Below are 17817 nucleotides of genomic sequence, written 5' to 3'. Positions count from 1 at the left end.
GGCGGTCAGCGGGCGGCCTTCCAGCAAGTCGGCGACGGGCGCAGGAGCAACCGGGGCGAGCGCCAGGCGCGGCAACAGCCGGCCGATCGAGGGTGAGCTCGGCGCCGACGGTCGGGGGCGGCTTCGGGCGCCGGCCGGCCTCCTCTCCGCGCGGGCGGCGGCGGGCGCTTGAGCTGGCCGGGGGTGGGGGCAGGCGGGGCGGCGGCGACGCGAGCGGACGGTGGTGGCGGCGCAACTAAGTCGTGGAATGGTGGAAGAAAGAAAGGGCCGCGTAAAGGAAGGGTGGCGCCGTAGTTAAAAGGCTTGGCGTCGGTGGCGCCAAGATCTATGGCGCCAAGGCTGGCGCCATAGATCTTGGCGCCAAACCTTTGCGCCACGTCAGAGGCCAGGCGCCACGGTGGAGGCGCGGTGCGCGGACCTTGGCGCCATGGAGGCTGGCGCCAAACGTTATAGCTTGGTGCCAGCCATCCTGGTGCCAAGCTAAGGGTCCATTTTTGGAATTGGTTTCATCAGGGACCTATTTATGAAATTTTTTCGCAAAAAGGGTCAAAATAAAAAAAAGTCGGGGGTGCAGCACCTCTTCTGGCAGTCTGAGACCTGGGGCATCGCCCATGTCGCATATCAGTACGCGTTCAGCGGTGTCCCATTTCCATCCTGGAGCTGGACCAACTTCAACACCTGCCAAGTTGTTCTCAGGAACAGGCACGGGGACGGAGACGGGACCTGGCAACAAATGCGCAGTTTGCAGACCCGCCGCCTGTGTCATGACTCTCCCATCCATGTGGCTGTTCGCGGCGTAGTTGATCCACATGTTCCCCTGACCATCGACGTGGTACTGCCTTTGGCTGCGACCTGCGTGTTCTCCCAAAGTATAGCCAGGCATGGAAACCATAACCATTTGAGTTTGCTGTGGACAGTTCACGGCAGCAACATGGGTGCTGGAATCCAGGTGCTTCTCTATTTGCTCCAACTGATGATCAGATAACTCGTGCATGATTTTCAATGCAGAGTTGGCTTCCTGTTCGTTAAGGCCTGGTGCTGCTGAGGCATAACCGTTCGTGCTTCCTTGGTTCGAACTAGCACTGCTCCTCCCTAAATGCTTGCTAGTTTTCTCATCCTCCCGATTCTCAGGTTCTGTTTTAACCTCAGCTTTTGTAGCAGTGGGAGCATCGAGTGCCTCTTCGTCAACAGTCTTAGCATCGAGTGCCTCTTCATTCGGCCGGGGAGGTGGCGACGGACCGGGGATCGGAAGGCGACAATAATTTGTGGTTAGATGTTGTGTTCGACCAAAATAGGCTGAGGTTTTTTTTTTGGTTGTTTATTGATTAGTGTTTCGCGTTCTATCATGTATGGCTGGAGCTGCTAGCTACATCGTTCCAGTGTTTGTTGGGGTTATAAATACATGAATGAAGCACTAGCTGTGTGACTGCACAAGAACACTACTGGAGCGTTCATTATGCCGCCAGTTGTGCAAGGATAGCAAAAAGTGTCAAACTAATGTCTGTAGTTGTGTACAGATGAGCTGAAGATGGAAAACACTGAACAAAAGTGACGGCAGCACAAGGCCAAGTGAGAACATGGGGACCGTCAAGCTGTGCACCTAAATTTCATCTGATGAGGAGGCAGGAAGAATTACCTTAAATCTTTAACTTGACCCTTTTTGGTACCTGATGACGATCTCCTGAGGGTTAGCTTTAACGAAGAATCCAAGATCATTGCGTTTTTTATCTTTCTATATATAAGCGGGCCTTAGACAGAAGACCAGGGCCAGGCCCGCTTGAAGCCGAAACGAATTCGATCTGGTCTCAGGCTCCTGCGCACGAGATACAAATCCGAGAAGGGAACTAATCCGAGACGGGAGCTCAGCTCTGTACCATTCCATGTCAAGGCAGAGTGCTCTGCATCAGCATCTGCACCACCATTTTCCGTTCAGGATGCTAGGTATAATCCGGTCATGCTTTCCTCGAGCAGCGCCATCTTGCAAATCGAATAATCGATAGACCCATTCCGATTAATAATTGCGCTGTGCATAATTATCTGATCGCGACAAGTTGAATAATTGTGCTGTCTTTTTTTATTAGATTAGTCTTTTACGTGCTTATATGGATCAGTACACAGTATTTTGATGAGGAGGTATATATGCAAAACAGAAAAGCATTGACGCGGCTGCACGCGTCATCTTCTTCTGCGACCCCAGTGCAGAGAGAGTTTCATTCTTGGACTGGCGGGCAGCCCTGTTCACTCAGGCGGAGATGACTAGGCCCAGACCCGCTTCATAGGAGAACTTATTTTGGCCCGTTTCAATTCCTTGTCTCATCGGCAGCATCCATCCAATCCCTCCAACAGAGAGAGGATTCGCACATTGCGGCCATGCCTAGAGCAGAACCAAACATAAGCAAATTTTTTTAATTTAACCATTTTTAATAATATTTTAAAAACAACCCCTCCAAACAAATATTTTCATTGCGTGACACTATGGTGTGCATGTTCCAAAGTGCCATATATTTTGAAATTTCTAAATTTTAGAGTAGGCTATTTATTATTCCTATATCCTGCTTAGGGTTTAGTTAAATATACCTACTTGGAACATCTCAATAAAAATAGCGTTTGAACTTTAAATGTTACGAAACTCAACAAGCACACTATATAAGGTTTAGTTTAATATTTACAAGATCAAGTGCTACATATTTTGAAATACATAATTTCAAATTAAGTTATTTATTATCCCTCTATCCCTCTTAGAACAGCTTCCAAGTGTTATTAAATAAATTCAGTTCGGTTTTTTCCCTTAGTTTATTACTTAATGAACTTTAAATATTTTAAAACTCTATTTAATACGGAAGCAAATAATTAACAGAACTGGATCACTAGCGTGAATCATACTCACATGGTGACGACTTTTATCTGAATGATTGGACGGATAAGTTGCTAGGAACAAGGCATACGGAATGTTTAGTGTGCGCATGCATGGTGCAAGCTAGCGCTGCATATGACGAAGAGAAACTAAACTGGAAAAATAATGACAATCAAGTGTGCGTACAGATAATGTCACATAGAGTCATGGAGAAGGAAGGTCCGATTTTGAAAAAAAAAGATATAATATGTTTTTGTTTAGGCCCAGCGAACAAGTGCATAAAACGTAAATCCATTATTGCAGCAATTATTATATGTTATAGTAGCGCTCTGCTTCCCTCAATCGTCGTTCCCTGATTTCAAGATTGCTTTTCCTTTCTTGAATTTTCTTTTCAGTTCCAGCCCTTGCGTTGTTTTTGTCCCGCTGAGCTCGCACCTCTGCTGCCGTCGATAGTCGAAGACGTTGTTCACGTTTCCATTCTTTAAAGGGTACATCAATTGTCTTGAGGAAAACCTCAGGTTTCATGTTATTGACCCAAAGGGTGATCTTGTTGGGATGCTCCGCAGCTTCTTTTCTCAGTACATCAATTGTCTCGCGGATGCCCGGACCGTGACTTGTATAGTACTCGGAGCATCGGAACACGACCTTCTCAAGGCTGTCGAGATGCCTGATTCCCATGGAGTAGTGTTGCCTTGCCGTGCCGGTGTAGAACTTGAACTCAAGATGTTTCAGCTTCGGCATCGCTCCTTCCCAGAAGGTGATCACCCGTGGCAGACGGCAATCGACGTAGAACGTCTCTAGCTTCAAGAACCCTCCACCAGTGATGGCAACCGGCTCCCGTGGGAGGACCTCGAACCTTAGTTGGAGAGCCTGCAGGTTGGGCATCTGCGTCTTCAGAAACTCGAGGTCTTCCTCCACCAGTTTGCAGAGACTGATATCTAAGGAGCAGACATTGCACAAGTCTTGCTTGACCCACTGCGGGACTTTCATGTGTCTCCCGGCAACTCTATGCATCGGAACTGGAAGAACTTCACACCTCTTGTAGAGATGATTAAAGAGCACGAGGATGGATAGGCTCTCCCTGAAATTTGCTCCAGAAGAGGAAATAACCTGTTCATCACCACTTGATCTGAAGACACCCAGAGGCAACTTCACCACTCGACCAGAACTCGAATCAAAGTGGCCGACCACACTTAAAAAAGAATTTGGAATTTCCCTGCGGGGTAGCTCTCTGACTTTAGTCACTCTAATGTCCAGAGTCCTCAACTCCTGTAGTTTTCCTACTTCCTTAGGCAACTCTTTCAGCCCTGTCGAGCTTACATCCAGATTCTCCAAACGAGAAAGTCCGGTGATTTCCCTTGGAACCTCTGTGACCATTGTGCCACTTACATTCAGAGTCCTTAAATGCACCAGTGTCCCAATTTCCATGGGTAGTTTACAAATACCTGTGTTCCTCACCTCTAGCGTCTCCAGATTCTGCAGTCTCCAAATCTCCCGTGGGATCTCTGTGATTTCAAGGCAGCCGTTGAGACCCAGATACCGCAGCCAGATCAGCCCGCATATATCCACCAGAGAAAAGTTCTCTAGACGTTTACAGCTGTCAATTTCTAGCACTCGCAGGTTTTTAAACTTCTTCAAGGGGACACCAATGTGGGGTTGGTCACTAAGAACAGCAAGGGAGCGAATATGAGATACTACATCCTCATCTGGAATGCAATCCGTGTCGAGAGAAAGGCGACGGATCTGTTTGGCGTGCGAGGAGCTACCGCGGCCATTGTTGTGCTGCCGACAAGCAACAAAATTATCTTCTTTTGCTCTGCATACAAGGAAGGCTATCATTATGGGGTGGAAATGTAAAAGATCTGGTATTTGGGTACCGGCTGCAATAGATTCCTAGAAACAAGCTTGTCAAAGTAAGCTTCTGATACTTCTTGTTGCGAAACAAATCTTTCGGGTATCCATTTTCTGACCAAGCAACCCCTTTGAATCAAGTAACCCAGAGGGTATATGCTGCAGTACAGCAAGCAAGTCCTCAGCTCAACGGGAAGATCGTCGAAAACAAGGCATAAACTCTGGAGTAGTGGTTTCAAGGATGGAGTACTCAGAAACCTATCCATCAGCACTTCACTTACCCAAATATACCAATATTCCCCATAGTCGTCGTCTTGCCCATGGCTCTCTGCCCATGCTGACGACAAACAGATTATTGCTAGTGGCATCAAACCACTCGTATGCACAATCTTTCTGGGTAGCCACTCCGCATTGGCTTCAAGTATGTCTCTTCCGACAGACTTGTTCAGTATCATGTCTGATAGTCTTTTAGCGTCCTCGTGATGAAAACTCTGTGTATACACATGTGCACCTTGTTCAGTTCGACATTTGTCAGCTAAAGCCTTGACACGAGTCGTCATGATTATTTTAGAGCCCATATTATTCTTGGAAAGAGCTTTTCGGATGACTTCCCATTCTTCCCAATGCCAAATGTCATCGATTATTACCAGGTACCTATAAAAAAAGGTGCATAGAAACTTTTACATCCATACCATCTTATCACATCTTGGGGTAAACTTGAAATGCACTTTCGGTACGTTATTTTGTCGTACACCATTTACGAAATATTTTTCAATTCACCTTACTAAATAATAATTTATTAACACAGCCCGCAGATGTACGGAGCTTACAGTGGAGCGGGGCCTTCTTTAGCACCACCAGGCATAGAGCTACACCGCTTCGGTGCACAACGAATACATGTTTTCTATTCCATTTTAAATATGCAACGAAACCAACAATATCATTTCCTTAGTTGCATAACAGGGTTCGCAGACCACGGAGAGGCTCCGGAGGACTCCGTCGAGGAGGAGGGACAGAGGTCCAACATCCATGCATGGGTGGACAATCTTGTCAGGCTTCCATGCATGGGTGGACAATCTTTTCGGACCTAAGCCTGACGTGATCGGTGCCTCGTAGTTGCGTGAGGCCCCGAAGGCTCCTACACAGGACGCGACCCAGGAGCTCGGGACACCATCTGCAGCCGCAGTAGGACGTCCGCCTTGCAACGTTGCCCCACGAGAGCTCTTGACGTACGACCAGCAGCAGACCAGAGCAGCGCAGTGGGCAGCGAGGCGTGGTCGTGGTCGGGGAGGGGGAGGTGGCAGCTTCGTTTCAAGCGAGAACACATTTAGTATGTAGGACCTCTTTTATCTTTTGTACGCCGGTACAAGCTATCATGTGTACAATTGTAACGCGCATGATTGTACAATTGTATCCACAGACTACTTTACGTAGGCCGGAATTTCATGATTTTCAATGATTTCGTGCAATCACTCTACCTCTCTAAAAAAATGTCATATAAAAATTTAAAGGAACAATATTCAAGATAGAGGTATAACCTCAAATTACTAAGTTAAGTATTGCGATACAACTATATAATTGAAATAATAAAACAATAAAGGAAAAATAATTGATAAAAGTCAGAAAAATGAAGGGAAAATAACTGAAGGGGTCGTTATAGCCGTTTCAACCGGCTATAGGTCGCCAACCCGGGCTGCCTCACTGGTTGAAATGGCGGAAGAGTCCTTACCACCATTTCAGCCGGCGAGGGAGGGCAGCACGTGGCGGCCGGTACCCTTCCTCCGTTTCATACGGCAAAAGCGATCTTACCACCATTTGATCCGGCAGCGAACGTCTATTTTTACAAATTTTTTATTCGACTATTTATTATAATATAAAAATAAAAAAATTCCTGGCCTGCGCAGCAGCTGACCAGGCAGGCGGCCCAGCGCGGGTGGCCAGGCAGCCCAGCCACGCCGGAGGGAGCCGCGCGGCCGAGCAGTCCAGTAGGCCGTGGCTAGGCTCGAGCGATCCAGACCTGTCAACGTAGCAGGCCGGAGCCAGGCGGCCCAGCACACCGGTCCGTGCAGCACCAGGCTCGCCCATCAGCACAGCAGCTAGGAGCTCTTCCGTGGCAGTGTGCAAGCGGCCCAGCAAGGTGAGCAAGCTGCAGCCCAGTTGCTTTTCTTTGGTTGCTCGGTTCTTTAATTCATGCAATTATTAATTTATCACTTGAGCTAGTTAATTATTACTAGTTAATCTGTGCTACCTTGTTTATTAGCTACTTGTTCAGTAGTTTTGTCACTTTGTTAATCATGCTTAATTCTTAATTAATTATTTCAAGCATGCTTAGTCAAGTAATGATTTGGTAGTGTTTGAGATCAATATCTCGTGCAAACTTTTCGAAGTTTTGCTTTTCTTTGCTTCCGCTACGCTTTCGAGTGTTTCTAATCGTTCCTAAGATGAAATTGTCACGAGTTGACTAGTGTCATCTTGATGATTAGAAGCGAGATGCGTTTTGGGTGGCAATTGGGATATAGGCCTTATTATTTAAAAGAATTATTGGAGGCTCCTATTCACCCCCAGTCGCCCATCTCAGTCCTTCACTAATGTTTCATCTAAAGTTGAAAAGACTATGAATGTGAATTAAAAGGCATATAAAGTAATTTTTAATCAACACCAATCACCAACATACAAGATTATAAGAAAATACCTATATGGGTATATATTGTTTTAAAAAAATTAAATAAATAGGAGACAAAGCAAAGATAAGCAATTTCTCAATTACTCGTAGACTTCGGATTAACTATCCATGAGCTTTTAATACTTATGAATCTTTTAAAATTTATATCCCGTGCAAAAGCGTGGTTAATGGACTAGCAAACTTTGTTGAGTACTCCATAAAACCTTTCACATAATCATAGGAGGAAGAAGAAACATGGTAAAAAACTTAGAAAACATAATCACCTCTAAATATTACTAAATTATATGCCTTTCACAAAGCTCAATTATCTATGCTTTTTCTAAAAATATGTGTGGATGCACGGGTTGTTGGACTAACGTTCCAAACATAATATGTTCTATTTTTAGGATAGTACCATAACACAAACGGGTTGTTCGACAAGCGCAAAGGGAATGGGAATGGACAGGATGCAATGTTGCGTACCTCTTGTCAGAGAGGGAAATTGATATGTCGTTGATGATATTTTGTTCTGCTGCAGGTTCGGTGCCACTGCCAGCAGACATTGCACCATCTGCTACTTGGCATAGGATGGTACCCAGAATCTCCGTCATGTTAGGACTTGGGTGCACGGACCCGAAAGCCTGGCATTTGTAACACCAAATTTTTAAAGAATTTAAATTCATTAAAATTTGCTTAATTTAAATTCATTAAAATTTGCTTAATTTAAATTCATTAAAATTTGCTTAATTAAGATGTCATTTAAATTCTTAGGCATATTAATTTTCATTTTCTCTAAATTAAATTAATTCATCATAGGAGTTTGTTGTACATTCATGCTGGTGCATAATTTTTGGTTGATTGTATTTGATCCAAATTCCAATTCAAAATCTCAAATTCAATTTCCAAAACTTTTCCTTTTCTTCTTTTCTTTTACTGTCCCCTCTTGGGCTGCATTCTTTCTCCTCCTCCTTTTTCTTTCAGCCCGGCTCCAACTCCTTGCGGCCCAGCGCCACCAGCTCCACCTTCACTTGTCGGCCCGTCTCGTTTGCTCGGCCCGTTCTGCCGGCCTGGCCAGCATACCGACCTCCCTCCCTTTTCGGCCCCGCCTCCCCTCAGCTCCTCCGGCCCACGCCACGTTTCTCCCTCACCGGCCCATCTCCTTTCCTCCACGGCCCGCGAAGCAGCGCCGACCCGCTCCCTTCCACCGGTCTGACGGGTGGGGCAGGCGTACCCGGCCGGGACTTCTCCCCGACCGCGCCCGGACTCCGCCCACCTCCCGCAACCGCCGCGCGCTTCCTCCGCGCGGAGTCCATCTCCTATCCGTATCCCGCCGCCATACGCCCCTATTTAAGCCGCCGCACCCCCCCCGGCCTCAAGCACCCAGCCATCGCCCCTCCAAACCCTAGCAGCACCGCCGCAAGCCGCCGCCAAAAAGTGAGCTCCGTCGCACCGCAACCCCCGCCAAAGCCCTAAATGAGTTCGTCGTGTTCCCCGCATCCATCTCGTGCAATCCGCGCGCGAAACCGAACCCCGGAGCGCTGTTTCGGCCAACTCCGGCAAAGCGCCGCCGCTCGTCGCCGTCCGCCACCTTTTTCTGCCACCGCTTCAGTGTCGCCGACGACCATGACCGTCGGATCCAAATCCGACGGCCCACAGCGGGTCAACTAGATCGCGTACTAGTCAACCGCGCCGCGTCGCGCCTCTTTTGCACTTAAGCCCTCACCTTTTCTGCAAATCAACCCGCAGTCCAATCCAGTTCAAAAGCATTTGTGTTTTGGTCCTATTTTATTTCGGTTTCGACCCTGAGTTTCTCTAAAATCAACCTGCCATCCTAAGTTGCGTTTTTGCACATTAAACCTTCAGTTTATACACGTAATTATGTATAAGTCCTCAATTTTTCGCAGTTTGACCCTAAAAGTTTTGAATTCTCGCAGAAAAACCCCTGGATCTTATTTTAATTATATCTTTTGCATCTTAACTCCTTTTTTCGCATTCTTTATATCTACATGTTCGTTTTTAAAGCGTAGATCAATTTTACAAGCTTGTTTTCTCTGTTTAATTTTGATTGGTGTATTGTTTTCTTACTTTATGCCCTTGTTTGCTTGTATGTGCTTGTCTGATGCGTGTAGACGTTCAGCAGTTCGAGGGATTTGAAGATCAAGCCTTCGAGGAGTATGAACAGCAGGAGCAAGACCAAGAAGGCAAGTCGTGTCCTTGATCACTGCTTTCAGTCCTATATCCCCAATACACTCCGCGAAGAATAAAGGCTTCCCTTCCCCAAAGAGGGAAGAGGAAGAAGACCATATTTTTCCATAACACTCAGTATTGTTACGAACATGAATGCAAGAATTCCTACTATGGCATCTTCCTCAAGGTTGAACCCCTCCCTAAAGAGCTGGAATCCTCAGGAGGGGATCCCCGCCCCTTCTGTAGTAGCAGGGTCAATCTCTGCTGCAACAGGACCTGCTCAATTGACAGACGAACAGACGCAACTGAGAGAGAGTGCCCAAGTGGTCGATGGAACAGATTGCGACTGTAATGGCCACCTTAGACGCGCGCACGTCCAACAACCTGAACACACGCTCTTCTTAAGGAAACTTGCGGAAATTACCAGATCTGACTCTGCCCAAAATCTGACAACGGACACGACATGAAAAGAGATACAGACTCGACAAACTAACTCGACATGAAAAGAGATACAGACTCGACAGACTAACTCACACATGGTGTGCCAACATACATAGAATGTTACAAGCACTAGATAGATATAATGACTGCTACGTGTGTACTTGTTAAAGAGGTCACAAACCATCCTTTGGCACTGTAGGTCCTCGCTTCAGCACACCGGCATGCGTGAGCAGCGCCCAAAGGTGCGTGATGAACTCCCCTCCTATTGCAAGAACTTCCAGGTGCTCCCGAGCATCGTCGGATGGCGAGACATACAGCATCATCTCCGCCCAGAAATCAGATAGCACCTTCCACCGTGTTGTGAAGTCTTGTATGTTATCAATCAGTTGCCTTGCAAGGTGAACGCCCCGCGCAACAAGAATTGTTTCATCATCAACACAATCATCATCAGTGCTAATTTGCATTAGTATCTCACACCTGCCCTCGATCTTCTTGTTCTTGCCCTTGATCTTCTTGTCCTTGGCCTCTTTGAGTAACTTGCTTGCTTCGTGGATTGACTAATCAAGTATGGATTCCGATATGGAGCTGTGGTCGGGCAAGAGGTTAGGTGCGAAAGCAAGGAGGTGCATGCAGTACTTGGATAAAGTGGAGGCTGTTTTGACAGCGTCTTCTTCTTTGACTTGTTTATCCAGCTTCTGCTCGCACTGGGTTGTAGCAATGTGCCAGACCACAATGGTGCGAGCCAACGCTCCGTCAGTAGCAGTAGCATCACATGCCCATTTGAGGTCATCATGGACGCCATTTTTTTGCAGCGATGTTACCCCGTTCGTCAGGTGTCCGTTGCTTGCTAGTAGGGAATCAATGATGGCTTTCTTCACATCTTCGGAGACCTTCACTGATTTCTTGCTTCCCTTCATGGCCTTGTCCACCAAGCACAGTGTACCATAATGGAGACAATTCACAACCTTACTTTTGCGGCCAAGATTCTCGAGGAAACAGTACTGCCCAAGTCTGCCCTTCCATGGGCGAAACACCTTCAACATCAAGAGAAGATGTATGATCATCTCATAGAAACAGCTTGTTTGCAAAAAAGGTGCGGCGACATAGCTCCGTATCAGTGCCACCTTGAACCAACCTGAGGCTATGTACAGGTACAGCTGGTATGCCTCCAGGAATGCCAAGACAACCGTTATGACTATGGTGCCAGACATCAGACTGCGATTGCTATGATTACTGAGATAGGGGTCGTCGTGATGCTTGACGTGCAGGCTGGCCACTGTGAGCCACGAGCATAGGGCAAACATGATGACAGGCAGACAGAGAGCCAGGTATCGACCCTTTTGGTAGAGGTAAGAGTACCTTGTGTAATACATGTCATGGACAAAAACAAGTTCTTCCTCAATGACCCTGAAGGCCCGCTGCTCGTCCCCGGCGAGCAGGCCTTTGAATACGAAGTCGTGGGTTTTCTCAAGCTCTGCCTCTGAGAGCTTGAAGCCAGCAAACCTTCGGTTGAGCATCTTGGAGAGAGCCATAGAGAGGCACAAGTCCTTGAGCACCTTGCCCTGATCACCAATGAGCAGATTCCCCTCGCACTGCCAGATCTGCTCCACGGTGGTAACCTTCAAGTCGTCCGGCTTCTTGTACCATGGTGTGTGTCCAGGCCTGTTAACGCAGTGTTTCTCACCAGCGACCATGTACTGGTAGCCTTCCATGGTCACAGGATTGAAGACCACCAGCCTGTTGTCTATATGCTGCATGTATTCGGCGATCACCTTCACGTTCTTACCGAGGTAAGACTTGCTCACCATCCTCATGGAAGCTATCATCAGATATGACTTGAGGACGATAACGACCAGGATGGCTGAGAGCGGGTACCACAGGTAGTCGGCATCCAAATTCCTCATCATCATCTGACGGCCAAACTTTAGAATGATAAACACCAACAAGAACCCCTTAAAGAGTTGTTTCACGTAGATGTTCTTCCAGTTGTCGATGTCGTTGAGGCGGCAAGCTGTGAGGCTATCCGTGCTGCTGAGGAGCAGAAGCAGGAACACAGCCCACACGGTGAAGTCGTTGAAGTACCAATTGGCAGACTGCATCAGCCCAATGGTGTAGCCTACCAGCGGGTAGGAGAGCGCGTAGACTCCCATCACGATGTGATGGAGGAGACCCTTGCTCAACCACCGGCGTAGCGGACCCAGTAAATGCAAGAGGAATATGGCCACCACGGCCAGGAAGACCAAAGCTAACACGTAGAACAAAGCTAGCACATCATCATCTTGGGGAGTGGGAATTGGTGAGGGACTTGTTGCCAAAGCCATGTCGGCAGTACACAGTTTGGAGTCCTGGAGAGTGGGAGCCTGATAATAAAGAGAGTACACAGTTTGGAGTCCTGGAGAGCCCTGAGGCTATATATATATAGCTTAACGAAAAGCATCCCTTGGTGGTTGTTCATCCGGGTGGAATTTAACTGAGGTTTTGATATATTGTGCTGATGGATTTAAGACTAACTGATTATATATTCCGAAAAATAAAGGTGAAATGTACTTTAATGTATTTTTACTAAACCCTTACGAAATTACAGACTCCGATCCTGACCAAAATCTGACAACAGACACAACATGAAAAGAGATACAGACTCGACAGACTAACTCACACATGGTATACATGACTGTAGGCAATATACATAGGATGTTACAACTTACAAGCACTAGGTTGATATATGGAGTGTTACTTGTGCACTGGTTGAACAGATCACACAACATCCTTTGGCTCTGTAGGGCCTCGCTTCAGCACACCGGCATGCGTGAGCAGCGCCCAAAGGTGCGTGATGAACTCCCCTCCTCTTGGAAGAACTTCCAGGTGTGTCCGGGCATCGTCAGACGGCGAGACATACAGCATCATCTCCGCCCAGAAATCAGAGAGGACCTTCCACCGCAATTTCGAGTCATGTATGCCTTCAATCTGCCTTGCAAGCCGAGCGCCCTGTGCAACAAGCGGTGCTTCACCACCATCACCATTATCAATGTTAAACATCAATAATTCCTTACACCTGCTCTCCAGATCATTGGACCCTTCGAGTAGCTTTCGTAATCCCTGCCACCGAGGGTCGCCTCCATTATCAATTGACTCATCAAGTATGGCTTCCGATATAGAGCTGTGGTCAGGTAAGAGGTTAGGTGCGAAAGCGAGCAGTTGCATGCAGTACTTAGATAAAGTGGAGGCTGTTCTAACCGCCTCTGCTTGTTTTCCTTGTTTATCCAGCTGGTGCTCACACAGTGTTGTAGCAATGTGCCAGACCAGAATGGTGCGACTCACCGCTCCATCGGTAGCAGTAGCATCACATGCCCACGAAAGGTCACCATGGACGCCATTTCTTTGTAGCGATGTTACCCCGTTCGTCAGGTTTCCGTTGCTTCCTAGTAGGGAATCAATGATGGCTTTCTTCACATTTCCGGACAGCTTTACTGATTCCATGCGCCCCTTCACGGCCTTGTCCACCAGGCGTAGTGTAGCATAATGGAGACAATTCATAATCTTACTTTTGCGGCAAAGACTCTCGAGGAAACAGTACTGCCCGAGTCTGCCCTTCCATGGGCGAAACGCCTTCAACATCAAGAGAAGACGTATGATCATCTCAGAACAACAGCTTGTTTGCAAAAATGGTGCGGTGACGTAGCTCCGTATCAAAGCCACCTTGAACCAACCTGAGGCCATGTACAGGTACGTCTGGTATGCCTCCAGGAATGCCACGACAACCGGTATGACTATGGTGCCAGACAGCAGAGTGCGGTTGAGACGACTACTGAGATAGGGGTCGTCCGTACGCTTGATGTGCAGGCTGGCCACTGCGAGCCACGAGCATAGGGCAGACATGATGACAGGCAGACAAAGAGCCAGGTATCGACCCTTTTGGTAGAGGTAAGAGTACCTTGTGTAATACATGTCATGGACAAAAACAAGTTCTTCCTCAATGACCCTGAAGGCCTGCTGCTCGTCCCCGGCGAGCAGGCCTTTGAATACGAAGTCATGGGTTTTCTCAAGCTCTGCCTCTGAGAGCTTGAAGCCAGCAAACCTTCGGTTGAGCATCTTGGAGAGAGCCATAGAGAGGCACAAGTCCTTGAGCACCTTGCCCTGATCACCAATGAGCAGATTCCCCTCGCACTGCCAGATCTGCTCCACTGTGGTAACCTTCAAGTCGTCTGGCCTCTTGTACCATGGTGCGCGTCCACGCCGGTTGATGCAGTGTTTCTCACCAGCGACCATGTACCGGTAGCCTTCCATGGTCACAGGATCGAAGGCTACCAGCTTGTTGTCTATATGGTGCATGTATTCGGCGATCATCTTCACGTTCTTGCCAAGGTAGGACTTGCTCACCATCCTCATGGAAGCTATCATCACATATGACTTGAGGACGATAACGACCAGGATGAGTGAGAGCGGGTACCACAGGTAGTCCGCATCCACATCCTTCTCGATGTAATATCCAAACTTTAGAAGGATAAACACCAGCAAGAATCCCTTAAAGAGATGTTTGACGTAGATGCTCTTCCAGCTCTCGATGTCATTGATGCTGCAAGCCGTGAGGCTGTCCGTGCTGCTGAGGAGCAGAAGCAGGAACACAGCCCACACAGTGAAGTCGTTGAAGTACAAATAATTGGTAGACTGCATCCACCCAATGGTGTAGCCAACCAGCGGGTAGGAGAGCGTGTAGATTACCATCACTATATAGTGGAGGAGCCCATGGCTCGACCACCGGCGTAACGGACCCAGTATATGCAAGAGGAATATGGTCAACACGGCCAGGAAGACCAAAGCTATCACGTAGAACAAAGGTAGCGCCTCATAAAGTTCGGGAGTGGGACTTGGTGGGAGACCTGGTGCCAAAGCCATTTCGGCGGTAGCCATGTGGTTTTCTCCCCCAGAATCTAATCAGAGTGGGAGCCTAGTTCTCAACCTCACCACAATGAAGAGAGTACACAGTTTGGAGTCCTGGAGAGCCCTGAGGCTGTATATATATAGCTTAACGAAAAGCATCGCTTGGTGGTTGTTCATCCGGGTGGAAGCTGTAGCATAGAATGAAATCCTTCTGGTAAAATCACGGTAGACTCAAATTGATTGCTACTTTTATTTCTAGCAAACTAGCAAGTTGGCTCCCGCAAATTTCCCAGTTTGACTTGTTTTAAGATTTATTCCATTTGCACAGAAATATCAAACCAAAAGACTAGCTAATTATGTGCATTACTGCATACCAGCTTGAATGTAAAACTTGATTCGTTCTTTTTTTTTGTTTGATTTCATGCTAATTTTTTTTACTTCCTGGTTGTGCATACTGATATTGTGAGGTAGATTTTGCAATGCTATTTGGCTAACAAGGAATGGTGTTTTTTTTGACAAATAGCTATCAAAAAGTTCTATATACATCCTGGTTATGTAAATAATTAGTCTTTGGCTTTGGATTTTTTTGTTGAAATGAAATAAATGTTAAAACAAGTCTAGCATTGGTATCACTGGTAGAGAACTCATCTTCCATGCACCTCCTTTTATCCCGGTTTAAAGTTGGGCCGTGACTAGAGGGGTTTTAGTCCCGGGTCAAATACCAATCACGATTAAAGCCCCCTTTAGTCCCGGGTCAAAAATCAGCCACCCGTGGGAGATCCTTTTGTCCCGGGTGAAAAAATCACACCAACCGGGACTAAAGGGTCCCCACGGGTGGGTGAAAAAGGACTTAAGCCCTCGGAGCCTTTAATCTTGGTTTGTAATCAGAAGCACTTGATCAAAGTTCATTGAGGAACACGATTTTGAATACGTACTACCCCTGTCCAAATATAACTCATTTTAGACTTGAACATTCTAGAGAGGTGGCCAGATGGGCAAGTTCACTCATGGAAAAAAAGAACACATTTATTTGTGCAATTTAGCAAGGGAAAAATAGACAAAAATTTGGCATAGGATGAGGATGACTGAGACGTAGTTTTTGGACTACAGTTTTTTGTGGTAGCCTGGGGAAGAAAACACAACTGTACTTGATATATGCTGACATGGTGAAGTCATCCAGGGATTGCATGCTTACGTCACCCAATGCATGCGGAATAAAGTTGTGTTGTTCTTTGTCCTTCCATCTCAAAATCACGGGGCTGCCACGACACACCAACAACGAACGCGGCTAAACTTTAACAGGTGTGTACTGGGCCAATTACAAACATGGTCATTACCATCTTGGTATTTGAAGAATATTCTTCGATTCTTCTTAGAGGAAGTTTCTTATTTGACACTCGAAGATAAGTTAATTCCTTTTTTGACCCTGGAAAGTTTTTGCTTCCAAATATGTCACCAACTTCGAACTTTCATTCCTTATTTGATATTTCCATCACTTATGTTAGTTAGTTAGTTAGGTGAAACAATCTTCAAATCACCTCCAAAAATCATGAAACTTTTTGTAGGGATACAACAAACGAATATTAACCCATTTTGATATAAAGGACACATAAACCTTTACGGTTTTAAAACGAAAATTCACCAAATTAAGCTGCTTCTAAAATTATCATAATTTTTATGGCATCAACACACTTTTAAAAATTATGAGAAAATAAATAATATTTCTCACATCATATGCTAGAACTTATTAACTATTTCCTAGCAAAACTTACATAGCAAATTTAAGCAAAATGGATTCATCTTCATTTGTTCTATTACCAAAAAAAGTTTCATGAATTTTGGAGATGATTTGATGGTTGTTTCATTCTATTGAAGTGACACAAGTGTTGAAAATGTCAAATAAGGAATAAAAGATAGGACTCGGTGTCATGTAAGTAACACAAAACTTTTCAGTATCAAACAAGTGTGAATACATGAATGAACTGGGCAGCGGTCGAGATTTTGAGGATTGCTACTCTTTTGTATTTTCTTAGATGAAGAAATGTCAAAGCAAGGAAATTTACATATATACACCCAAATGTCCTACAACCAACTTGAAGTTCTGCTCTACTTCAAAAGCTTAGAGAAATTAAGAGAGTTAGGCTTCTTTGCCTACTAATATACCCCCTTACAAATTGTAAGTTGTTTTGACTTTTTAAAATACATAGGTTTACTATTGACATAACGTATATTTAGGTGCATCATAAAACCTATATACAAAGCTAAAACAACTTACAATTTGAATCGAAGGGAGTCAGATTTAGTTTATGGGAACCAAGACAAAACGGGATATCAAAGTTTCTGATATTGTTTGGATCAGGGATTGCTAGGATTGCACGTCACCCCACACCCAAGGAATGAATCCGGTTCTTAAAATTTTTTGACCAACTCATCCTACTTTGGCATCGTTAAATGTGTCCCATCTTCATGTCCTGGCGTCAATGGTGGCTGTCCATGGCTGAGGTACCAGTCAGATCAACGGTGAGGTGGCGAGTGTAGCATGGAAGAGAATGGTGGATTGAATTGACATTGCAGTAGCTCTGACCGATGGCGAGCAGCTCGGGTTGATGGTAAATGGCGGGTGAATGAAGCACAGACGGGCAGCCATGGTGGCACTGCCTCCCATCTTCTCTTGCCATGGCCAAGACCACACAGCTCCACTACTGAGTCCGCGTGCCGGTCTCCCTCCTCATCGCTAACCTCCGCTGTTGGAGCTAACAACTAAGGCCCATGCTAATGGTGGTTCACGGATTGAAAACAGCTATCCATCCTCTTTCTCCTTATCCCTCCTATGAAATATATAAAATAGAGGTGACACTATTCCCTTAACCAAGCAAAAGAAGGGATCATCCCATCCTTAAAAAACTAGGACAGACACAACCATCTTGTTCGCAAACAAAAAAAA

General features: G+C 46.1%; 3 protein-coding genes across 3 annotated transcripts; all 3 read right to left on the bottom strand.

Moving 5' to 3' along the window:
• Positions 1-3163: 3163 nt before the first annotated feature.
• LOC101782517 (leucine-rich repeat and death domain-containing protein 1-like) lies at positions 3164-7978 on the bottom strand. Its single transcript, XM_004980843.1, has 2 exons — positions 7851-7978; positions 3164-4670 (listed from the first exon to the last, which is right to left on the bottom strand). Exons 1-2 carry the CDS (start codon positions 7976-7978, stop codon positions 3164-3166), a joined length of 1635 nt encoding a protein of 544 aa, XP_004980900.1.
• Positions 7979-9771: 1793 nt separating this feature from the next.
• On the bottom strand, positions 9772-12316 carry LOC101782110. The gene is made up of 3 exons (XM_004980842.2): positions 10658-12316; positions 10177-10552; positions 9772-9830 (listed from the first exon to the last, which is right to left on the bottom strand). Exons 1-3 carry the CDS (start codon positions 12314-12316, stop codon positions 9772-9774), a joined length of 2094 nt encoding a protein of 697 aa, XP_004980899.2.
• A 710-nt stretch (positions 12317-13026) lies between these two features.
• Positions 13027-14963, bottom strand: LOC101781715. The gene is made up of 2 exons (XM_022828915.1): positions 13230-14963; positions 13027-13152 (listed from the first exon to the last, which is right to left on the bottom strand). Exons 1-2 carry the CDS (start codon positions 14901-14903, stop codon positions 13129-13131), a joined length of 1698 nt encoding a protein of 565 aa, XP_022684650.1. The 5' UTR covers positions 14904-14963; the 3' UTR covers positions 13027-13128.
• Between the last annotated feature and the right edge of the window lie 2854 nt (positions 14964-17817).

Source organism: Setaria italica, chromosome VIII (genome assembly GCF_000263155.2).
Source record: "Setaria italica strain Yugu1 chromosome VIII, Setaria_italica_v2.0, whole genome shotgun sequence".
Classification (NCBI taxonomy): Eukaryota; Viridiplantae; Streptophyta; class Magnoliopsida; order Poales; family Poaceae; genus Setaria; species Setaria italica.
Note: the sequence above shows the minus strand (reverse complement) of the source record. Positions and strands in the feature narration are given on the sequence as shown.

Excerpts from the sequence above, each read along its gene's own strand:
- LOC101782517 (XM_004980843.1), bottom strand. The coding sequence starts at position 7,978 with ATGACGGAGATTCTGGGTACCATCCTATGCCAAGTAGCAGATGGTGCA. Across the intron at positions 4,671-7,850 it reads ATTTCCCTCTCTGACAAGAG|AGCAAAAGAAGATAATTTTG; the intron begins GTACGCAACATT and ends CCTTGTATGCAG.
- LOC101782110 (XM_004980842.2), bottom strand. The coding sequence starts at position 12,316 with ATGGCTTTGGCAACAAGTCCCTCACCAATTCCCACTCCCCAAGATGAT. Across the intron at positions 10,553-10,657 it reads AAGTCAAAGAAGAAGACGCT|TCAATCCACGAAGCAAGCAA; the intron begins GTCAAAACAGCC and ends ATACTTGATTAG. Across the intron at positions 9,831-10,176 it reads ACCTACAGTGCCAAAGGATG|GTCCTGTTGCAGCAGAGATT; the intron begins GTTTGTGACCTC and ends TCAATTGAGCAG.
- LOC101781715 (XM_022828915.1), bottom strand. The coding sequence starts at position 14,903 with ATGGCTACCGCCGAAATGGCTTTGGCACCAGGTCTCCCACCAAGTCCC. Across the intron at positions 13,153-13,229 it reads AAGGAAAACAAGCAGAGGCG|CTCTATATCGGAAGCCATAC; the intron begins GTTAGAACAGCC and ends ACCTGACCACAG.